The sequence below is a fragment of the Stegostoma tigrinum genome, chromosome 33 (genome assembly GCF_030684315.1).
Source record: "Stegostoma tigrinum isolate sSteTig4 chromosome 33, sSteTig4.hap1, whole genome shotgun sequence".
Classification (NCBI taxonomy): Eukaryota; Metazoa; Chordata; class Chondrichthyes; order Orectolobiformes; family Stegostomatidae; genus Stegostoma; species Stegostoma tigrinum.
In genome coordinates this window covers 18,583,621-18,609,099 of record NC_081386.1, presented here as the reverse complement: position 1 = coordinate 18,609,099, position 25,479 = coordinate 18,583,621, and the positions used below count along the sequence as shown (strand labels likewise).

At 43.7% G+C, this 25,479-nt stretch overlaps 1 protein-coding gene across 2 annotated transcripts in view; it reads left to right on the top strand.

Annotated features, from left to right (window-relative positions):
- Positions 1–25,479, top strand: part of LOC125467296 (protein FAM227B-like) — a 263,519-nt gene that overhangs the window by 34,664 nt on the left and 203,376 nt on the right. For both annotated transcript variants that reach the window (XM_048562957.2, XM_048562956.1), the window contains exons 8-10: positions 189–290; positions 14,309–14,435; positions 20,349–20,468. In XM_048562957.2, coding sequence (XP_048418914.1) covers positions 189–290; positions 14,309–14,435; positions 20,349–20,468 — 349 coding nt within the window. The remainder of the gene's footprint in view (positions 1–188; positions 291–14,308; positions 14,436–20,348; positions 20,469–25,479) is intronic.

Below are 25,479 nucleotides of genomic sequence, written 5' to 3'. Positions count from 1 at the left end.
ACTTGCCTTCTATATTTTGTATACTTCTCATCTTTTTATATTTTTGGAATAATTTTGATTTTTCTCATTACGGTATTATTTTGTCGTCACCTGTTGCCTTTTAATCTATTGTTCAGTTCTTTTCAGCATATAGAAATGAAGTCAAGAATAAAATTGTGATTTTAACAAATTTATTTTATTCTTGAAAGCCTTCCCAAGAAGATCAAGATAACCTGTTTAGCAGAATTGCTGATAGTTTTGTGACACTTTTCATGACTTGCCCTCCTCCAGTGCGAGATACATTATTGAAGGTAATGTTACTAAATTAATATATTTGATAAATGAGACTTTTTTGAGGCATGTTATATTTTCTATTTACAGTAGACTGTCTAACATTTAATATTAATACCTTTGTTTAAAATGCTGTTTTTCATAGGCAACTGCATAATGCTATGAAGATATAGCGCTCCTGCAATGTTCTTATTTTATAATTTGTTTTCATGTAATAGCAGCATCACTGACAAGCCTAGCACTTCTTACAATCCATAATTGCCCTTGAGAAAGTAGTAGTGAGCACTTGCTTGAGTTGTGGGTTGGATGTCCACCTACACTGCTCTTTATGTGACACCTTATTGAATGTCTTCTGAAAATCCATATATACTACTACATCTACTGGTTCCCCTTTTTCATTTTTTTTATTCACTTGTGGGACAACTGACTGGGTGGCCAGCCGCATTTATTGCTCACTTCTTCTAGTTTCCCATGAGAAGGTGATGCTGAGCTGCCTTCTTGAATCTATTTGTTGTAGGTAGACTGACCAGTGAAGGGATGGTAATATATTTCCAAGTCAGGATGGTGAGTAGCTTGGAGGTCCATATTTTTATTAGCAACAAAAGACGAATAGCAATATAGTTCAAAGTCAACACAGTCAGTGACTTGGAGGGGAATTTGAAGGTGGCCTTGTTCAGTGAGTTTGCTGTTTTTGCAAAGAGACTGCTAATGACTTTTAACAGATTTTAAAAAATTATTGAATTCAAATTCCACCTTCTGCCATGGAAGATTTTGAACCTCTGTCCCCAGAACCTCCAGGACCCAGAGGTCTCTGCATTAACAAAACGGTGATAATACCACTCGGCCATCACCACCCCATCCACTTTGAAGGTATTGCTGTTACCTGTTCAGTGGAAACTGAAGGTGACAATAAAGTCACCTTAAATCTGTTTTACTTGAAATTTCCAGCTGCACAAATAGCATAAAAGTTCAACTTCTAACTTTGTTTAAATTGTTTAAAAAGTAAATTGTATTTTGAAGAGCTTAAATTTAATAATTATGAACAAATTGTGCATTTACTTGGTTCCTTGTAATTGTGAGCACCTCCTGTAGTTCAAATAAGCAACTGAACCATTCAAACCTAATGCACCAACCTCTTTTCCTTGAGATCAGCTTGGGCTCAAAATTCTATAGGTCGGATATTCTGGACAAATGTTGAGATGTACCCATTGTATACCTTGCTCCAATATTCAAGCCTTACACATGATTTCCACAGGGAAGTATCATTCAAGTGCCTGCAAATGAAAAGGTCTGCTCACTTTATAGCATTTGAGTTTGTGTAGAGACATTGGCCCAACCCTGGCCTAAAAGTTGAGCTGAGTGCACCTCTCTAGGCCAGATAGCTCTGAGCAAAGTTAGTAGCTACCAGGTCTAAATGGCTAAGGGTAGAACTTCCTCCACCATTCCTTTCAATCAGAAGCGTGTCCTTGTTCCAAGAGTTGGTGACCAAATGGCTGACAGCTCTCTGGTCTCAGTAATCCCTCCAGATCCATTGACTACTGGGGGATGCAGTCACCAAATCTGAGCAGCCATGCAGCCAGACATGGGAGTAAGGCAGAGGTTTTGCTGAGGCCAGGCTGCCAAGCCCTGGGGAGAAGTACTGGGTTCCCCAGGCCAGTTTGTGTGGGATGGGGAGAATGTTTGTGGGTGAGCCTCCTCTGGGCAAAGGGTACCTGAACAAGAAGGATTTCATCTTGTCAGCTCCCCCCTCTCACTGCTGTCAACAAGACTAGCCACATGGCCTTCACTGGTTGTGATGAGATATACTTGTATCTTTAAAAGGGCATATCAAATGCTGCAGCATTGGTGTGGAACTGAAATGACAATTTGGTACTGACTCGTTGTGTGTCACTGCTTCTGTAATACTGTAGGAATCATTCTCACTGTCCCTGTATTCTGGGACTCAAACTCTCACTCCAGCCAACTGGAATTCAGTCTTCTAGGATTGCTAAAATTCACGAGCTTATACAGTCTAAACCTTCTGGCTTTGAAGTTTGTGCAGGAACAGACATTAGTTGCTGATTCCAGGGAGCCTAGCTTTAAGCAGAAAGCAACCGATACAATAGTCAACCACCACTGCTTGCCGACCTTCAGGAGGTTAATGGCGAATAAAACACTGGACACTAGGAAAGAAGAATTCATTCAGAACAACACAAAGAAGGCCACAAAAAGAATACATTTTTCTGGTTCTATGAAGTTTGCAATCCATTTTCACACCAAAAATAACTGTTTTGTGCTGAAGCTTCAGTAAACCTTTGAAAGACAGAATTGGCTCAACAGCAATATCATTGCCCTCAAGCAGCAACCCTGAACCTTAGTATTTATAGGCTAGATAAAAAAGCCATTAAAATTAAAGTTGCCATTGGCAATGAAAACCTCCACAGACTTCAGTTCTGAAATAAATAGGTTCGGGCCTAGACCTTTCTTCAGAATCGGGGGGAGGGAAAGGGGGTCTATATATTTCAGAGCCCCCTTCCCCTCCCCCATTTCTGAAGAAGGCTCTAGGCCCGAAACATCAACCTTCCTGCTCCTCTGATGCTGCTTGGCCAGCTGTGTTCATCCAGCTCTACACCTAATACATTTCAGGTACTGGTAACTTTGTTGATTTCTATCAGGGTGTGTTCAAAGACAATGGCACAAATCTTCTGGTCAGCTCAGGAACCCTTTTTTGATGCTGACAAGATGGAAGATACTTATCTTCATCAGGGTTTTAATTGGAAGGCCTGGGGAACTGGGGAATTGCACATCAGAAGTTCAGATCTCCCAGGAAATTTCTTTGGAGTTAATACATCAGGACATCTGTAGGATCCTGAAGCGCAACTTGGGGGTTCTGTCTAGTCTCAACCCATCTGCAGAATATAAAAATCACTTAATTTACCACCATGTTAATAGTTTGATTATTTAAGGGTAAACCTCTGTCTTACAAAAAAATAGGATGCGTAATATGATGTGCATGTATTTTTAAGGGAATGTACCTAAAACTGCTGTCAGTCATGGGTGTTGAAACAAGATGTGATGCAGTAGACCCATGACTGTGTTCAGAATATAGCAGTAGTGGTAGAGATCCGACATGTGTAAGTAGTCTCTCCCAGTTAACATTGTATGTATATTATCTTGTATTCTCGTGAAGAGCACATATTATTGTTTTAACTAATCTTTAATGTATGATTGTATAAAACCAGCAGTTGCAGGTCAGGCATGAACGTGGTACTGCTGCTATTCCACCCAATGTTACCTCCTCACTTGCCCACCTGCTTATGGGGACTTGAAATTCAATCTATGATTTCTGGTCTTTATGCTTCTTACAACTGTCATATGCCTTAACTAGTTTTCAGAATCCAGACTAATTATGGGTTGGAGAGATATTTTCAACTTGTCAAAAGCTAGGTGTCATAAATATAGGATGGTTACAATAAGATATGTTTTCTTTTTTTGGGGATAATAAACTGAATTAGAAATTGGACTACTATAATTGGAATGGCAGTGAGTTTTGCACCTTGAGAATCGTTGGTTGTACATTGTTGAGCTATAAAGTATAATGTTGCTTTTTTCAAAGCAGTAAGACAGAGACTTTGAAGCTGATCGGACCCAGGCCTCTTTTGAGTTTAGGAAATTCTGCCCAACAGCGACTGTCTAATTGGTTTTTCTGCAGTATATCAAAAAACTGTAAGTACCAAGAGCAAGAGCATATAAAGGAACATCCAGAAAAACCCTGATGAGGTTGGTGGTGTCTGGTGTATGTGTCTTCTGTTCTTCTAATAGTGTCATCAGTGTTTCTTTGGCCAGGTTGATGTTGATGGATGTGAACAGGGCTGTTACGTCAGACCATTATTTCATGCTCCTCTATCTTGGTGTCTTTGGTGTTCAGGAATTCTTGGGTGGAGCAAGGACAACATCATCAAGCTAGTGGACCTATGCCTCACCACCCACTTCACTTTCAGTAACAAAACCTACAGACAGACAAAGCAACAGTACACCCATGGGATCTCCGATATCAGGGTTCTTAGCAGAGGCAGTAATGCAGAGACTCGAACAAACAGCTCTGCCAATCATCCAACCCAAACTTTGGGTCCGCTATGTGGATGACACCTTTGTCATCACTAAACAAAACAAATTAGAGGAAACATTCAAGACCATCAATAACACCCTGACTGGCATAACATTCACAAAAGAGGAGGAATACAACAACAAACTGCCATTCCAAGATGTCACAGTAGAGCGAACAGTCAATGGGGAACTTCAAACCAGCGTCTACAGGAAAACAACACATACGGACCAAATACTGACCTACAGGAGCAACCATCCCAACACCCACAAACGAAGCTGCACTAGAACATTATTCCAATGAGCCACCACACACTGCAGCACAAAGGAACTACGCAGAGCAGAGGAAAATCACCTATACAGCGTATTCAAAAAGAATGGGTACCCGATGAACACAGTCCGTCGATTTCTCAGCAACAAACCCAAACGAACAGACAAAACGGGCTCAGAACCCATAACCACTCTCCCCTACATCAAAGACATTTCCGAAATGACTGCCAGACTACTCGGACCCCTTGGCATCAGGGTAGCCCACAAACCCACCAACACACGAAAACAGCAGCTAATGAACTTAAAAGACCCTATACAGCCAACAAATAAAACGAACGTCATCTACAAAATACCTTGCAAGAACTGTGACAAACACTACATTGGACAAACTGGCAGGAAGCTAGCCACCAGGATACATGAACATCAACTAGCCACAAAACGACATGACCCACTATCACTCGTATCCTTACATACAGATAAGGAAGGACACCACTTTGATTGGGACAACACATCCATCCTAGGACAAGCCAAACAGAGACATGCACGAGAATTCCTAGAAGCATGGCATTCCAACCGGAACTCCATCAACAAACACATTGATTTGGAGCCAATCTACCATCCCCTGAGAAAAAGAACAGGAAATGTCATCACCAAAGCAGGAAATGACATCACCAACCCAAGGAAACCTAACCAGATAAATAGAAAGCGGGACATAACACCAGCGCTTTGTCAGAGGCTCACTGATGATGTTACCTAGAATGGTGACGAAACGTCTGGGAACAAACCGGCAAGCTCAGTGAACTAGCTTACACCTCGAACACAATAAAGACCCACTCTCTTGTGGACCGAGAGGAGGAGAGTGCTATCTTGGAGGTGAAAGGAGGACGTCGGGTTGGCTGTGCACCCTTGCGACCAGTGGATCTTAATGCTGGCTTCGGCCTAACGCTGGTTCAGGGGAGCAGCCAACCTGCAACGATGGCTGCGGCAAGTGCTCGTGCCCCAGGTCAGGGGGTCCGGAACACCATCCGTGTTTCTGTAAAGAAGGTGGATGAAGGTGCACCTGTGGACCGCACCTTCTTCGTGAATAGGGTCCTGTTTGACTGTTGTGGGTTCGCTGCTGCGGACATTTACTGCCTGCAGGATTTCCCCGGAGGAGGTTTTTACGACGTGACCTTCCGGAGTGCCAAGCTTTGCGAGCGCTTCCTGGAGGTTTTCAAGGAGAAAGGAGGTGAGGGCCCCCTCTCTGTATTGACCGCTATCCCACTGTTTGTGATGCCAGCACAGAGGAGCCGTATGGTGACTGTACACATGTACAGCCCGCATGTGCCAGCAGTTGATGTCCTGACCTTCCTCGGAAGGTCAGTGAAGGTGGAAGGGGACCTAACTGACATCGTGGACCCCTTTGGCATCTGGACGAGTAAGAGGCAGGTCAAGGTGACGCTGAGGATGGGCGCAGACGGGAATGTCGCACACCCACCATCCAGCTTCGCGATCGGCGGGAGCAGGGGCTACCTGACCTATGCAGGGCAACCTAAAGTCTGCCATGCCTGTGGTAGGTCAGGTCACATGGCGGCCGACTGCAAAGCCACCATCTGCAGGTACTGCAAGGAGGAGGGACACCTTGCAAAGGGTTGCCCACGAGAGAGAAGCTGCAACCTTTGCAGGGAAGCGGGCCACTTCTATAGGGCATGCCCGCAGCGGGGTGCCACCTACGCCCAGGTCGCCGGCAGGGGAAATGCGGGGCCAGCCCCCCCGGAGGAGAGGAAGGCACCAGGGCCCAGCAAGGACCCCACTAATGTGCAGGAGGGCCAGGCCGTGCAGGATTGGCCTGAGGCCAGCAAAGCACCCCTGCAGGCTCCGATCCCCCCCGACAACCCGGAGCCAATGGAGGCGGCGACAGGCGACCCAGGGGAGTGGACAACAGTCCGGAAAGCGAGGAGGAAGGTGTGTCGACGGGCCCAGGAACCGCAACAATCAGGCGGGAAGAGGCAGCTACAGGGGGGCTATAAGAGCTCCTCTGACGAGGAGGATTCGGAGAGGGCCCACCCGAAGCAGAAGTTAAAGGTCTCGAGGGGGAAGGAAAGCAGCACCCCGCTTCCAGGTGATGGGAGGCGTCCTGAGGCTCACTCTGACACCCAGTCAAGTGCCCCTGGAGCACTGGAGGGCCCCCCGGAACTTCCAGGCGGGAAGGAGGAAAGAGCGCGTCCCCAGCCTGACCCGGAGCCGGACCCTCCTGCCTCTGCACCCCTGACGGGGGGATGCCACCCGGAAGGCTGCACGGACGGTTTCTTGAGCCCGGAGAGCGTCCAGCAGTTAGCCCGGGCAATGGGCATGAAGGGACAGATGGAGGGGCTGGACCTTGGACTTGGGGAGGGTACTGCGGTCACTGCCCACAATGGGGGTACGAATTGCGAGCATTAATGTGCGCAGCGTCAAGTCAACCACGAGATGTGTGTCCACGTTGGCCTACCTGACCACCATCAAGGCGGACCTCCTGTTTCTGCAGGAGTGCGGGATACCGCACCTCGGCAGGTACGGGAAATGGTCTGGCGCCTGGACCTGTGGGCCTTCGATCTGGTCGGGGGGTAACGACTGTCGCTCCTCGGGCCTGGCTATTCTGCTGCGGGGGCGCAACTTCACCATGTCTTCAGTTCAGGAGGTGGTGGGGGGTCGCCTCCTAGTGGCTGACATCACCTACAGGAATGCTCCCCTGAGGCTGATCAACGTGTACACCCCAGCGGTACGGAGTGAGCGGTTGGCCGTCCTGCAGCGGCTTCCACCCCTGCTGGCCACGTCCAGGCCGGTCGTCCTAGGCGGAGACTTCAACTGCATCATTGATGCAGATGGAAGATCCGGCGTGGGGACAGCGGGTGGGGGGATTCAACTGGACGTCACGTCCAGATTCCTGATGGGCATGGTGTAAACGACGCCAAGCTGCTCGACGTCTTCAGCACCCCTGCAGACGGAGCGCAGCAGAGGTACGCCTGGTCGCGGCTAGACGGGTCTATCCGCTCAAGGATAGACTTCCTGTTTGTGTCACGGACGTTCTCGGTCAGGTCCACCGGTGTCGAGCCGGTGTTCTTCTCTGACCACTGCCTCCTGTTGGCCGACTGTCACTTACAGGACGACCAGCCGGCCGGCAAGGGGACGTGGAAGCTCAACACGACTCTGTTGACCCCAGAGGACATCGAGGAGCTTAAGAGGGAGTACGCTGGTTGGAGAACCGTGAAACCCCTCTTTGAGTCTCCAGGCGACTGGTGGGAGACGGCGAAGGAGAACATCAAGAGGTTCTTTGTCCTCAAGGGTGTTCAGAAGGCAAGAGAGAGGCGGAGAAAGCTGTCGCGACTCCAGAAAAGTGTGCAGAACCTGCTCCTTCTGCAGTTGATGGGGGTCGATGTCACGGAGGACCTCCGCGAGGTGAGGGGCCAGCAAGCCTCGCTCTTCGCCGCGGAGACCTCCAGGATAATCTTCCGGTCCAGGGTCCGCTCCGTGGAGCAGGACGAGACGTGCTCGCGTTTCTTCTTTCAGAAGGTGCACAAAGAGAGCTCTGTGCTTAGCCGGCTGAAGGAGGACGACGGCTCGGTGACGTCGTCTCGGCCCGACATTTTGAGGATCAGCAGATCCTTCTATGCCGGACTGTACGACACGAAGCCCACGGACAGCACGGCCTCCGAGTCGTTCCTGTCGTCTATCACGGAGGTTTTAGACGACGGCACGAGGGAGTGGCTGGACCGGCCGATATCCCTGGACGAGCTGGCCAGAGCCCTCAAGTCCTTGCAGAGGAATAGGACTCCCGGAAGCGACGGCTTACCGGTCGAGCTGTATTTCGCTCTGTGGGGCCTGGTCGGCCAGGACCTGCTGGAGGTGTACGATAGTGCGCTTAGGGCAGGGGAAATGTGCAAGTCCATGAGGAAGGGCATCATCACCCTCATTTACAAGAGGAAGGGGGAGAGGGAAGAAATTAAGAATTGGCGTCCCATTTCACTTTTGAACGTGGACTACAAAATCCTGGCCAAGGTCATAGCCAACCGGGTCAGGTCTGCCCTGGAGTCAGTGATTCACCCTGACCAAACCTGTGCTGTGCCGGGCAGGAAGATCGCTGAGAGCCTCGCGCTCATCAGGGATACGATCGCCTACGTACAGGACAGGCGGATGGACACCTGCCTCGTCAGCCTGGACCAGGAGAAGGCCTTCGACAGGGTCTCTCATGCTTACATGAGGGACGTCCTCTCCAAATTTGGGGTTCGGGGAGGGCATCCGCAATTGGATCCGGCTGCTCTATGCTAACATCGTTAGCGCAGTCTCGATCAACGGGTGGGAATCAGACAGTTTTCCTGTTAGATCTGGAGTCAGTCAGGGCTGCCCGCTCTCTCCTGCCTTGTTCGTGTGCTGTGTGGAGCCCTTCGCCGCCTCCATCAGGAAGGACGTGAGCCTGAAGGGCGTGACTATCCCAGGCAGCGGAGGCCTTCAGGTCAAGACCTCCCTGTACATGGACGATGTCGCCGTCTTCTGCACCGATCGTCGGTCGGTGAGTAGGCTGTTGGACATCTGCGGCCAGTTTGAACTGGCCTCGGGTGCCAAAGTCAATAGGGGTAAGAGCGAGGTCATGTTCTTCGGGAACTGGGACGACCGCTCCTTCATCCCCTTCACCGTCAGGACAGACTACCTGAAGGTGCTGGGTGTTTGGTTTGGTGGAGCTGGGGCATGCACTAAGACTTGGGAGGAGCGTATCTCCAAATTTAAGCAGAAGCTGGGCAGGTGGACGCTCCGGTCCCTCTCCATCGCGGGTAAGAATCTGGTTGTCAGGTGCGAGGGGCTTTCGGTACTGTTGTATGTGGCACAGGCCTGGCCTATTACCTGGACCTGCGCCGCTGCGGTCACCCGAGCCATCTTCCACTTCATTTGGGGGTCGAGGATGGACCGGGTCCGCAGAGACACCATGTACAATGACCTGGAAAATGGGGGAAAGGGCGTACCGAACGCCACCCTCGCCCTGACGGCTACCTTTGTGTGTGGCTGCATCAAGCTGTGCGTAGATCCTCAGTACGCAAACACCAAGTGTCACTACTTACTGAGGTTCTACCTGTCCCCGGTGTTGCGAAGGATGGGCCTGGCCTCGCTGCCGCGGAACGCTCCGAGTAGTTGGACGGTTCCGTACCACCTGTCCTTCGTGGAGAAATTTTTGAAAGGAAACACCTTTGACCACAAGGCCGTCAGGCAGTGGTCAGCACGTAGTATCCTCGAGACCCTTCGGGAAAAGGAGAGGGTGGATGCCGTCGTGTGGTTCCCCACGCAGACTGCCAAAGTCGTTTGGCAGAATGCCTCATCGCCAGAACTTTCAAACGAGCACAAGGACATTGCTTGGCTGGCGGTGAGAGGGGCTCTGCCAGTGAGATCCTTTATGCATGCCCGGAATCTCTGCACCACTGCACGCTGCCCTCGAGGTGGCTGCGGGGGGGACGAGACTGTTGATCACCTCCTTCTGGAGTGTGCCTATGCGCAGGAGGTCTGGAGGGGGATGCAGTGGTATTTGTCGAGGTTCGTCCCGAGCAGCTCTGTGACGTGGGACTCCGTGCTCTACGGGCTGTTTCCGGGGACGCACACCGAGACCAACATCAACTGCGCCAGGAGGACCATCAATGCGGTGAAAGACGCTCTTTGGTCTGCCCGCAACTTGCTGGTCTGCCAGCTGAAAGAACTGACCCCGACCGAGTGTTGCAGACTGGCGCACTCCAAGGTCCAGGGCTACGTGCTGAGGGACGCGCTAAAGCTTGGGGCAGCCGCCTCCAAGGCGCGGTGGGGAAAGACCACCGTATGAGCCCCCTCGTCCAGAAAAGGGAAAAGAATCCTATCTGGTAACTGGGCCCAGCTGGCGCCTTCCCCAACTGGTCAGGGGGCCAACTGGGACTGTGCGGGGTGACGACTGCCTGGGTGTTTTCTTTGCTTTGTTTTTTTTTCTCTGTTTTGTTTTTTTTTCCTTTAGTTGGTGTACGTACCCCCGGGTAACCGGGAGTGGCTTGCATGACTGGGTAGGTGTATAAATGTTTTATTTTTTTGTACATTCTATGAATAAAGTATATTTTTTCAAATAAAAAAAAAGGTGACGAAACGTCTGAAAACTAACCTTCCAGCTCAGTGAGCAAACTCACATCCAGAACCTCAACCTGAGCTACAAATCTTCTCAAAACCAATAATGTGTGTTAAACTGTTTGGTGTTTATATGTGTGTGTATTTGGGGTTTTGTAGGTATAGTTTAAGTTGCATAAATTAAAAATTCCTTTCTTTCCACTGCTATTGTTCAGATTATTACAATAGAGCTATTATTACAGTTATTGGAAGAAAGTTGTGTAAATTGCTTTTGTTCTGAGTTGTAGTCAGTTGGGAAGATCAGTGCTCTCATTGAAGTTTTTTACATTTATACATTTTGCAACAGTGGGGATTGAATGTTAGTGCAGTCTTCACATTTAATTCGTGGCAATACTAAAATGTCCAAAAAGAAATTAGGTGAAACCACTTTATCTAGCGAGTGGCTAGAATGGGAGCTTGTAATCACATTGAGTGGTTGTGGCAATGTATTATTTGTGCATTTAAAGCAAAGCTGCATGACTACATGAAAGAAGGACAGGATATGCCGATGGCGTCAGATAAAATAGGATGGTAAGAAGCTTGTGTGGAATATGAGCACTGACAAAGATTAGTTTGAACTGTGTTTCTGCACTGTAAGTTCTATGTAGCCTGTTGTGACTATGAATGTTCTGTTTGTAGGCCTACGCCAGTGTTTTTTTATCTAACCATTAAGAAATGCATAGCTTCATTTTTGCCAAACTACAGTAGTTTATATTGGTGTTACAGTGTTCTGTATCACTTTCTTCTGCAAATGCATGATATTCTGTAATTATCCTTAACTCCTTAACTATTTTTGGAAAGGTAGAAACACAGCTGGTGCAGGTTTCTGCAGGGCTGTAAACATACACCATTGTTATAAATGTTTGGCACAAGAATAGAGTCAAACTTCAAATCACACCTCACATTAAAACTGCAGACCTAATGACGAATAACAGATGCTTATCATTGCTCTGTAACAAAGATGTTTTCCTTCAACAGCTTCTAAATGTGTAGTTTGCTTAACGTCTGGATTTTCTTTTTCTAGTATGGTCAATAATTTAATCTTTTGGGTTTCAGTGCAGAAACACAGATTTGCTATGTGTAAGATCAACACACTGAATCAATCAGTCATTTTAATCTCAATAAGATTTAGTAACTGTGATGATTATCCATGAAAGGTACTTACCAGATTCGAGTAAAAAATAATTGAACCTGCAACTTTTCCAGTTCACATTTGTGACATTTAATCATAAGTTGGATGGATCAAGGAAAGGAAATGGAAAGTGAGCCAGAATGAATGTTAATATAGCAAAGAAAGCACTGAGTGAAAAACATTCTGCTTTCTTGTCATTTGGTTACCAATTTATTCTTTCAACAATTTGCAAACACTCCAATAGTATACTTGAGACCAAACAGAAGATGACTGTTCTGATTAAGACCAGGCAAACAATTCTCAATGCATTCCATTACATGCCATCTGATATCATGCTAAATCTGACTTCTTTTTGAAAGTTGGGAAAAGGTTGCTTGTTATCCTTTTGTATTTTTCCATTTAAAATTGATAAAGCCATAATTTATCTGCAGACCCTCAGACAATAATTTTAGAATCATGACGACCAAACAAAATGCCCATATTTTGTAAAGTCACTTTCAAAGCCTCATTTATCCCTTTGCTATGCTGAAAGTTTTCTTCTCATCTCCTGATCATACTCCAATTTACCTCCATAACAACATTGTTGTTGAAAACGCATTATAATATTATGCATTTATTAATCTTCCTCATAGAAAGTATGCTTAATTCCTTTTGGCATGTCCATACTGATAAGGAATGGAACTCACTGTTTTGCAGATTCATGGGGATAGAACTCCTGTCCTCTTCACCTGTGGTCTGTGATAAATCATCATCATTTCTCACAAAGAAAGTTGAATGATACTCGGATTTTTAGAGTTTTTTCAGGCAGAATGCCATTTTGTAAAATATAGATTAAACATTGTGAATCTAAAGCCAAGTAATGCTGTCAGTGATTTCCATCAGTAATTTCAGTATTTAATGTAGTGTTTGGTGAGGTTTAATTTAAAGTGTTGAAATTTTAGTCTAAATTCAGCAAAACATTTACTGACTGTTGTCATGACTGGATGAGGAGGGTTCACGACTCTCCTTTTTAACATCATCTTGGTCAGTGGCAACTTCCTTTTTTTTTCCTTTTTTATCAGAGTGGAGCCAATTCCATCATCTTCCAGAATAAAAGTTGAATTTTATTAACCTAAAAAAGCTCCACCCCCCCCCCCCACACAACACAAACACACACACACACACACACACACACACACACACACACAGGTCTCAAATTAACTACTATCCTGCTGCCTCCATAGTGGCAAAACTTGCAGATATTGTTAATTTATCAGTCTGCAATGGTTAATTCAAGTTGCTTTTTTCACCAATGCTGGATTGCTAGGTTTGAGATTGAAAGAAAGAGTGAGAGTCCTCCAGTTCTTGATCACAAATTCAGTTTTTCCTTGTCTGTCCTCTGCTGCCCAGATACAATTGTTGATAAAGATCCATTTGTATATCCCTGAGTTTGCTTATTCTTTTTCCAAGCTGAATACTCTCCAGACAACCTTACATCTCAATGTATAATTGCCAGAAAGGTTTGAATCAGCCAAAAGATATAGATTTGAATTGTAGATGATTAGTTACCCTATGCAATTAGACTTAATGTATTGAAAACCAGCATGACTTAAATATCTGTAGAATCTCAGCTATATGTTATTTCATCTTATACATTTCCACATTAAATATCCGTAAACAGTAATTGTATGTTTACTTGCTGCCAACCACAGGATTATGCAGGTTGCACCAAACTATCTTGACTTCTTGAATTCCTGTGAAAATTGGTTCTGATGGAATTCTTTCTCATGTGGCTTTTTGTTTCTGTTGATGTTCCCCGAAGCCCTGGTAATGATTCATATAGACATAGACATAGAACATTACAGCACAGTACAGGCCCTTCAGCCCTCGATGTTGTGCCGACCTGTCATACCAATCTAAAGCCCATCTAACCTACACTATTCCTTTCCAGTCCACATTCTATGGCTTACTGGGCAACAATGAACTTTTTAGGAACATTTAAAACATACCGTAATACTTAAAATGTATGTGTTAGCAAATTATTTAGAAGTTCTGGAAAAGAAATCTGTGCTAAATACAACATCATCCTTTTAAACGACTGCGAACATTAACAACGGCAACCATAACCAAAGCTTCGGTGCTTAAGTCAAGATATGTTCCCCTTAAGTACTTTGCATGTAGAGCTTCCATTCAAAATGAGTTTTGTAAGGATTAAAAACATTTAAATTCAATAGTTTGCACACTTTTCATCACTTAAAATGAAACGCTTGCAAAGCTGTAGCACATGTAATGCAGCTGAACAAAGAATTCTGAGCAGGTATTGTGCAAAAATGTCTTCTAATGCCTCCCAAATTTTCACGTCTCCGTTCAGCCCATGTATGATCAATGCAGGTGACCTGAAAATCCATGCTGAGCTAACGCTATATCTGATTTCTCTTTTACTATTAGGTATTTCCTGATTGCTTGGCTCAAGCTGTCTTTGCGATTTTCTACAAGTCTTACCCAGAATCGCAAAACCATTTTGGGGATGAATTTAAGAAAGAACTATCTGAACTTTTCTCACTTTGGATCACAGGTATAAATTATTTACCTGTTAATACTGGTCTGAAGTCTGTGCCTTCATCTTTTTTTCCTAAACTCATATATAGTAGTGAATAGCCTGTGTACTACTTGCGACAAGTTGCAGCATCTGCTGTTAATAAGGTCAGGAACATTTGAGCTTGGAACTACATAACTGTTTTAGACGCTACATTGGAGTTTCTCATTAGTAAGGATATGCAGTAGGATAATTTTTTGAAAGGTGTTCTTAAAGTTAGAGTATGAGTATTTTTCTGTAGACTCATTCAAGTTTGTAAAATTTAGATTCATTTCAAATAGCAAAGAACGTCAGGTAATTACTACTAAAACACAAAAATAAACTACACATGCTGTAAATCTGAAATAAAACCAGACAATTTTGGAAATCTCAGGCCAGGCAGCAACCTTTGGAGAAAGAAACAAATCAAATATTTCAGGTTAACCTTGCAGCAAAACTAACCAAAAACACATGTTCCTTTTTGTTTTTGCATTTTTCTGCAATTACTTGGCATTTATGATATAAAGTATAACAAGTTAAAATGTATATTTGTTCTGGTGGCTAACATGAATAACGAAGAAAAGTTAACCTGTCACAGTTTCCCTTTTCATTTTTGAACTGACCTCTTTGCTTATTTCAGTAACCAGAAGAAAATATATGTAAAGTGCCTTAATTATTTAATTGCCTTCAATCAACAGCATCCAAGTTTAATTTGGATGAAGGCAGAAGCAAGTTTGCTATTGTGAAAATCAACAAGCTAAGCAATTTCTCCAAAGTAAAATTGCTTGCAACCACTGGACAAAACACCTGAAAGCTATACTAAGATGTGTTCTATCTAATAACTTGTTGCTAAATTTCAAACTCTAGTGACGGAGAAATACAGAATGGTGACAGATGTTTATTACTAAATATGCACACCTTTCAGAACCTTCTGCATCTGGTCCCTGCAAGATTTGTAATAATCTTATTAACTACTTTAACCCTTATCTACCAGATTCAAGGGACATGCCGATTATGCAGAAACCCAGGGAAGGACCCGAATATCTTGATCCAAAATACATTTCAGAGGATTTGACTTATTGCATGCAAATTCACCTAAGGTTGCCTTAAAATGTTGCCTGGGAAAATTCTTCAGTCTCTGCCTCCTATATTTCCTGCACTTGCCTATGGCTAAAATTGTGTCGTAGTTGCAATACCTGCAATTACTCAGTGATTTCTATCAAACAATAATGTATTAGTAGGGAGGAAGGGTGGCAGGATGGGCAGGAGAGATGCTAATGCTGTGTCTTGAGAGTTGGGATTCGTTTGACTACTGTAACTGATGGTAAGCTTTGGATTCTGATATCTATTGCAAAGTGGTCAAATTTCTAAATAATATTGGAAAAACGCCTTTGAATGAAGCAGCTATGTTCTCCAACAAAATGACCTGAATAAATGATGTTAAATTGCATTAAATTAAAATATGAGAATTAGGCAACACATTTTCTACGATAAAAGGCAAAATTAGAACACTGTCACAACTTTTTTTTCACACAGATGGATATCTGGAATTAGCCTCCAGGTAGAGTAGTAAAAGTAAGTCGTCCAAATTAACTGAAGAAATAATTGGGTGCTGCAATGGTAACACACTCAGATCAGTGTAGATGGATGAAGTATGATGGCCTTTGTAATCCATGACATTGATTTTCAAATTGCAAAACTGCCTGGTATTCCAGTTATAGAAGTCCAATGAAAGCAAAATACTGCAGATGATGGAAATCTGGAATAAAGACAAAGTGTTGAAGAAACTCTGCAGGTCTGACAGCATCTGTGGAGAAATAAAACAATGTTAACATTTCAAGTCTGATATGACTCTTCTTCAGAACAGTTGTGTAAAGAATTGGAAACATGAAAGTGTTAAAGTGAATATTCAGAAATACAAACAATGAGAAGTAAGAGCGCAAAAGTTTGCATGTTTTACTTATTTGATAAGATGTGGAATTATACCGAATTTCAGTAATGTTGATTACACTTTTTTTTAGTGGTATGATTACCTAGCAAACTTACACAACTGGAAACTGCTGACACGTTATGCACAACATTTCACATCGAATTGGGAAACTGCTGAGTTTCTTCTACACTTTGTCTTTATTCCAGATTTCCATCATCTGCAGTATTTTGCTTTTATTGAACTTCTATAACTGGAAATCCAGGCAGTTTTGCAATTTGAAAATCAAGTGTAGCATATTCGAGGCATCGAGTCCTACAGCACGGAGACAGGCCCTTTGGCCCAAACTTGTCCATACCGACTAAAATGCCCATCCATGCTAACCCCACTTCCCTGCATTTGGCCCATATCCTTCTAAACCTTTCCTAACCATGTATTTGTCCAAATGCCTTTTAAATGTTGTTAATGTACCCGCGTCAACCTCTTCCACTGGCAACTCATTCCATATGTGTAAAAATGTTGCCCCTCAGGTTCCCATGTATTCTTTCCCCTCTTACCTTAAACTGATGCCCTGTAGTCTTTAATTCCCCAACCCTGGGGAAAAAGACTGAGTGCTTTCACCTTATCCATGCCTCTCATGGTCCTATTCCCTCTGTAAGATACCCCCTCAGACTCCTACGTTCTAAAGGAAAACGTCCTAGCTTGTCCAACCTCTCCCTATAACTGTGTCCCTTGACTTCTGGCAACGTCTTATGAATTTCTTCTGCACCCTTGTCAGTTTAATAACATCCTTCCTGTAGCAAGGTGACCAAAACCAAACACAATATTCTAAGTGTGACCTCACCAACATCCTGTACAATTGCAGCATAACTTCCCAACTTCTGTACTCAGTGCCCTGACTGACGAAGGCCAGTGTGCCAAAAACCTCCTTCACTGCCCTGTCTACCTGTGACTCCACTTTCAGAGAACCATACACCCGAACTCCAAGGTCCCTCTGGTCCACTACACTCCTTAAGGCCCAACCATTCATCATGAAACTCCTTTCTTAATTTGACTTCCCAAAATGCAACACCTCACACTTATCCTTATTAAAGCCTATGTGCCATTTCTTGCCCCACTTCCCCAGCTAACGAAGACCCCGCTGCAATTTCTGATAACCTTCCTCACTGTCCATGATACCATGCCTTGTATGTCATTGATATAAATAACAAACAGCAATGGGCTCAGCTCAGACCCCTGAGGCATACAACTAGTTGCAGGCCTCCAGTCCAACAAGTATCCTTGCACTATTACTCTCTGCTTCCTACCATCAGGCCAATTGTGTATCAATTTGCCAACACTGTCTGGATTCCATTCACTCTAACCTTCCAGAGCAGCCTACCACTTGGAATCTTTCAAAGGCCTTACTGAAATCCATATAGACTACATCTACTACATGGCCCTCATCAACCTTCCTGGTCACTTCATCAGGGAACTCTAACAAATTTTGAGGCATTACCTCCCATGCACAAAGTCATGCTGACTACTCCTAATCAAACCTTCTCTTTCCGAATGCTTGTATCACTCAGAATCTTCTCAAGTAACTTATCTACTACAGATGTTAAACTTACTTCCCAGGTTTTTCTTTGCAGCTGCTCTTAAATAAGAGCACAGCATTCACTACCCTCTAGTCTTCCAGGACGCCACCTGTTGCTAAGGATGATGCAAGTATATCAGCCAGGGCCCCTGCAATTTCTTCTCCAGCCTCTTGCAGGGTTCTTGGATATTTCTGGTCAGGATCAGGAGATTTTTCCACATTCTAATACTTCTAACACCATGTCCCAACTGCCTGGTGATATGGACTGTCCACAAGATATTGTCACTAATTTCCTCAAGTTCCCAAGTCTTCATGTCTTTTTCCAAGGTTAGCACAGACGAGAAATATTCATTGAGGACTTTGTCCATCTCTTGCAGTTCCACACACACATGCTCACCCCTTGAGGGGTCCTGTTCTGTCTCTAGTTATTCTTTTTCCTTTAATATACATAAAGAATCTCCCTAGATTCACCCTAATCTTCTCAGCCTAAACTACTTCATTGCATTGTTGTGGTCTGTGATACTTTTTGTTAAGCTTTAAGAGGGAGACTTCAAGACTAAGTGGCCCTAAGAATATTTTGAGTTGAAGAAATTCTGCCTGAGAAGAGCCTCCTGGTTGATTAAGAAGAGATGATTGCTAAGAGGAGCAGAGTACAAAGAAACATCCAGAGTCTTCAAGGCGAAAGCATCAATCTCTCTCTCTCTCTCTCTCTCTCCTTTCTCTCTTCCCATTTGTTGGAAAAGATTTAAAAGAAAGAATCCCAGAAAAGATCTGAGTTTACTTGATCAACCATCAAATCCAAGGACAACCATGATCCTACAGATAGTGTGCCATCATTGCAAAAATCAAAAGGACTGTGAGAAAAGTAACGTTCCACCTTGTGGTGTGGACTTCTCATCTTTGGAATTTTGTTTACCATGTCTCTATTTTTTTTCTACCTGTAATATATGTGTTGAACTGTTTGTCTTTTATTCCTCTTAATCATGACAAGTTGGCGTGTATTTTGGATTCTGAAGAGATATACAGTAGTTTAATTCTTTTTTGACTTCTGTAGCTGTTGGATACAACATCTTTATAACAGTATTCATGCTTTTATGACAATTTGCATGGTTACCATTGTTCTAGACTTCTGTAGTTTAAGTTTTAAATTAGAAACTTCACTGCTCTTGTTAAAGTTAAGCATGTTGGAACAAATTTCTTTTACTGTCATTGAAGAAAGCTGGTATGAATTGTTTTTGCTATGTTGCAGTCAGTCAGGAAAATTTGTGCTTTTGGTGGTTTCATTGGGATTTTATACATGTTGTGATGTCTAGTGGAATATTGGGACATGATTATTGGTGCAGAAATCTGTCTGTCCTATAACATAATGGTCAATGTACTCAGTGTGAGGATAGAATCTCCTCTCCACAAGGAGTTTGCAGTGGTTATTCTTAGCAGTACTGTCTTTGATAGATGTATGTGCAACAGGTAGATTGGTACGAATGAGGCCATGGAATATTTTCTGTCTTGTTGGTTCCCTCACCATCTGTGTCAGACTCATTCTAGGGACTCTGCTCTTTAGGTCTGAGCTATCCTAGTTGGTATTGGTTCTACAAAAACATCCTTGGTAATGGACATTGGAGTCTTCCCCACCCAGGTACATTCTGTGCCCTTGACACCTTCTGTATGTCCTCCATTTGATATTCAACATGGATGAATACTAAATCAGCTGAGGTGGAGGAAGGGATTAATAATAACAGGTGGTTGCCTTGTCCATGTTTGACTTGATACCATGAGATTTCATGGAGTTCAGTTTCACTGTTGAGGACTCTGAGGGCAACTCTATTTCAGTTGTGTTCCACTGTCCTGCCACTTGTGTGGGACAGGACATAACCAGAGATGATGATAGTGGTAACAAAGTGTGAAGCTGGATGAACACAGATGATAGTGGTGTTTGTGATGTTGCCTCTGAGACAAGATCCTGTGAGTATGACTGTTTCAGCCTGTTGTTTGATTAATCTGTGAGACAGCTCTTAGGATTTTGGCACAATCCCCCAGATGTTAGCAAGGAAATGTTTGCAGGATTGATACAGATGGATCTGCCATTTCATTTTCACTGCAAGGTGGCCAACCTGATTTAATTCTTTTTTGACTTCTGTAGCTGTTGAATACAACATCTTTATAACAGTATTCATGCTTTTATGACAATTTGCATGGTTACCATTGTTCTAGACTTCTGTTAATTGATTTTCAATTCCAATAGCTGCCATGGCCCCACAGCATTCACTTTGTCCTTTGCTCTTCTAAACATGAGCATTTGGCCCCCACCTCCCCACTTAGTACGAGCAATGTTTCATGTAAATAAAATGTCAAGTGTATTTCCTTACTCTATTAAGTAATTCCAATGTTAATTTTTTGTTATAATTTGTAGGTTTAAAGCCCTCACCATTTTCTTGGAAACAATGGAACCTGGAATGGCTAGTGAAGTCAATCAGCAAGAGAGGACCTGACAGAAAGGAGAGAATTCTCCATGAATTAGAACTCAGATCAGGTATGCTACCTTTCCCTGAATCTTTGTTATTTTATTCTGTATTGGTACCCTTATATCGGAGGTCATCAAAACAAGGCTCACAAATCAAATGCAAATCTTTTAGCCATAGAGTACAGCTTATTGCTTGTGCACAAGAGAGGGAGGTAAACACTTAGGTGCAATTCTGACATACACATTGAGTGAAAACGTGAGGGATCTGATACTCAATGTAGACATTAACTTTTTTTTCAGAATCATATTCAGATGGATCACCGTACAAGTAGGTTAAAACTAGAATGGTTTGTTGAGATACAGAAAGTTAGTGTGCTATTTTGAAGCCAAGAAAATAGTAACAAAAGCAAATATATAAATATTTTACCTCTAGCTAAGCTGTCCCAAATTCGCTTATCTCCACCAGCCACATAACCTTCCAAGATCCTTCATTTACTTATTTATCTCCAGTTTTTGGCCTTGTGTAATGCCAATTTTAATTGCTTCACCATTGTTTCAGTTCCAATGACCTAAGTTATAGAATTATTTCCCTAAACTTCTTCACCTCTTTCTGCCTCTTCATTAAGTTCCTGTGTAGTATATTTGAATGTTTTACTCAATTAAAGGAAGTATGCAGTTGCAAGTTGTTGTGAGTGTCTAAATGGCTATTTTGACCAGTTGGTCTGAAAAGTGGTCACTGCTGAGAAATGGTCAACCCTCACATTGGGTCAGATATCTTTCAAATATGGTTTGAGCAGGGCGAATTTATCCTCAAAATTGTTCTGTGTTACATCTGCTTTACTCTCATAAACTGACGTAGTGAAGTCATCTTTCTACCTCAACCACCTCTGGCATTTACAGACTTTCCTGCAGCACTGGAGCCTGGAGACTTAGTAATGTTGTCCCCTTGTTTAAGAAGGGCAGCAAGGATAATCCAGATAATTATCGACCGGTGAGCCTGACATCAGTGGTAGGGAAGCTACTGGAGAAGATACTGAGGGATAGGATCTATTCCCATTTGGAAGAAAATGGGCTTATCAGTGATAGGCCACATGGTTTTGTGCAGGGAAGGTCATGTCTTACCGACAATAGAATTCTTTGAGGACGTGACAAGGTTGATTGATGAGGGAAAGGCTGTAGATGTCATATACATGGACTTCAGTAAGGCGTTTGATAAGATTCCCCATGGCAGGCTGATGGAGAAAGTGAAGTCACATGGGGTCCAGGGTGTGCTAGCTAGATGCATAAAAAACTGGCTAGGCAACAGGAGACAGAGGGTAGTAGTAGAAGGGAGTTTCTCAAATTGGAGACCTGTGACCAGTGGTGTTCCACAGGGATCTGTGCTGGGACCACTGTTGTTTGTGATATATGTAAATGATCTGGAGGAAGGTGTAGGTGGTCTGATCAGCAAGTTTGCTGATGACACTAAGATTGGTGGAGTAGCTGATAGTGAAGGGGACTGTCAGAGATTACAGCCGAATATAGATAGACTGGAGAGTTGGGCAGATAAATGGCAGATGGATTTCAATCCGGGCAAATGCGAGATGATGCATTTTGGAAGATCAAATGCAAGGGCGAACTATACAGTAAATGGAAAAGTCCTAGGGAATATTGATGAACAGAGAGGTCTGGGTGTTCAGGTCCATTGTTCCCTGAAGGTGGCAACGCAGGTCAATAGGGTGGTCAAAAAGGCATATGGCATGCTTTCCTTCATTGGGCAGGGTATTGAGTACAAGAGTTGGCAGGTCATGTTGCAGTTGTGTAGGACTTTGGTTTGACCACATTTGGAGTACTGTGTGCAGTTCTGGTCGCCATATCACCAAAAGGATGTGGATGCTTTGGAGAGGGTGCAGAGGAGGTTCACCAGGATGTTGCCTGGTATGGAGGGTGCTAGCTATGAAGAGAGGTTGAGTAGATTAGGATTATTTTCATTAGAAAGACGGAGATTGACGGGGGACCTGATTGAGGTCTACAAAATCATGAGGGTATTGACAGAATGGATAGCAAAAAGCTTTTCCGCAGAGTGAAGGACTCAATTACTAGGGGTCATGAGTTCAAAGTGAGAGGAGGAAAGTTTAAGGGAGATATGCGAGGAAAGTTCTTTACTCAGAGGTTGGTGGATGCCTGGAACACGTTGCCAGCGGAGGTGGTAGACGCAGACACGATAGCGTCTTTTAAGATATATTTGGACAGGTACATGGATGGGCAGGGAGCAAATGGACACAGACCGTTAGAAAATAGATGACAGGTTAGACACAGGATCTTGATCGGCGCAGGCTTGGAGGGCCGAAGGGCCTGTTCCTGTGCAGTAGGTTTCTTTGTTCTTTGTTCTTTATACTACTTAGGGGTACGTAACTTATATCTTACCCTCCTAGCACCTCCCTATCTCAAGACATCGTACATAAAACAAGACAAATTATGCCAGAGTTCTATGTACCAGACCAAATTAAATGTTCACATTTTCAAAGATATCACATTACCTTGAACATGGCTTAGTGACAGGAGTCAAAGGGAAGTGGTTGAAAGCAGTTTGCGTAATAGGAGTCTGATGTGTATTGGTCAGTGCTCAGTCCTTTATTGTTCATGATATTCATAAATGATGTAGATCAGAATGTGAGAGGCACGATAAGTTTGTGGATGACACACAGATTGGCCAGGTGGTTTTAGTGAGGATTTATGTGTTAACTTACCAGGAGAATACAAAAAGATTGGTCATATGGGTAGATTGGTGACAGATTGAGTTTAGCCCTGTAAGGCGGTGCACTTTGGAAGAAGGAAAAAGTCAAGGGAGTATTCAATGAATGGCATGACACTAGGAAGCTCAGAGGAACATAGGATCTTGGAGTGCATGTCCACAGATTCTTGAAGTTGGCAAACCAAGTTAATAGGGTAACTAAGAAAGTGTTTAGGATGCTTGCCTTTATCAGTCATTGCATTGATTATAAGACCACTGTAATTATTTTGGAGCTGTACAGAACTTCAGTTAGGCCACAGTAGGAATATTCTGTACATTCTGGTCATGCCACTACAGGAGAATGTGATTGCATTGGAGGGGGTGCAGAGGAGATTCACTGGGATGGAGTAATTCAGCTGTAAAGAGAAGCTGGATAAGCTCAGATTGTTTTCTTTGGAGCATAGAAGGTTGAGGGGTGATGTATAGAGATGTGTAAGATTATGAGGGGCGTGGACAGGGTGAATAGAAAGCACTTATTCCCCTTAGTTGAAAGATCAATAACAATGGGGCATAATTTGAAAGTGAAAGGCAGGAGGTTTAGAAGGGGTTGGAGAAAAGACATTTTCTCCCAGAAGGTGGTGAGTCTCTGGAATGCACTACCTGGGAGGGTAGTTCTTCCAAAGTGCACCACCTTACAGGGCTAAACTCCATTTGACCAATCTTTTTGTATTCTCCTGGTAAGCTAACACACAAATCCTCACTAAAACCACCTGGCCAATCTGTGTGTCATCCACAATCTTTTAAAAGTACCAGGATGAGTGCTTTAAATGTCATAACATTCAAGGCTATAGGTCTAGTGTGGTAAAGTAGGACTAGAGTAGGTTGTATATTTTTGGAAGTATAGACTCAATGGGCCAAAGGATCTCTTCTATACTGCATGATTCTATGATGTAGCTCCACTCTGCTGCATCTTTTATGGTAGTGCTGTAACAGATGGAAATGTGATTTTTTAATCCTAATTTTTTTTCAGAAAATTGTAGTCATTATTATTACCAGCGGTGTGTCTGCTGCAATTTATTTAAAAATTACAATGATGTTGAATTATCACAAATCAAGTAAGACATCTAATGATCCAAAATACAGGATAATAATATATAACTCAACCTCCAACAAGAGGCTTTTAGAGGATCTGGCAATTGATTTTTTGGTCATTGGCCATGGTAGTAATGGGACTGAGCACATTCTAGCATTTACAGATGTGTTCACCAAGTTCGGGCAGACCATTCCCATCCATGACCAAAGGATCTTAAGTATAGAAAGGGTGTCAGTACATGATTAGCTTGTCCATATCAGTGTGTCGTGTCTGATTCATTGTGATCCAGACTTGCAACTTGGAGATCATGTTCCTACAGAGGCTTCACAAAGTCTATAGCATTGCAAAGAGGGGTATTGGGAGGTATAAATGAGTCAACTGTGTCCTGCATGACTATCTGTACACCTTGTCTCCTAAGAGTAAACAAAAGTGGTCTGTGTGTATCTTTCAAAGCTGATTTATGCTCATTATGACACCCCACACTCATCCACGGGCTATTTTCCAAACCATCTCTTCTTTGTATGAGCTTCAGTCCTATCTGTGGACCACACCTTGGCCTTACTACACCTGATGGAGGTTGTCAAGTCATTGAGTGGTTTCACAAAACTCACACAAAACCAAGCCACGTGCTTGAAATGCATCCAAGAGGATTGAGAGAAACACCAAGATGTAAAAATGCGAACAATCACAAAGCTGACACAACTGACCTTCCAAAATAACAAGGTGTAGAGCTGGATGAACACAGCAGGCCAAGCAGCATCAGAGGAGCAGGAAAGCTGATGTTTTGGGCCTAGACCCTTCTTCAGAAATGGCCCGCTGTGTTCATCCAGCTCTACACCTTGTTATCTCAGATTCTGCAGCATCGGCATTTCCTACTATCTCTGTAACGACTGACCTTCCAATTGGTGCAAGGGTATTCCTCTGGAATTAGAACATAGGGCATCAGAATAAGGTACAAGATGTCTGGAACTCTGAACCCCACAGAGTCATCAGGTGACTGATACAGATGGCCATATCTAGCTGGGGGGCAACTTCAGAAAACAATTCACAAGTTGCTTAAGGTCAGCAATGTGGTGGATGATGTGGAAGCAAGAATGTCACTCGGCAGTATTGTGGAATCTGGAGTATCAGCGGGTGATGACTCTAGTGAGGTGGAGTTGGATAACAATAAGGAATCCTCGTGTGACCTGTGCATTGTTAATCCGGGATCAGCTCCAGTAGGAAGGGGCTGACTCACATCTTAGAAAACTGCAGGAAGAACCTGTAGGGAGGCG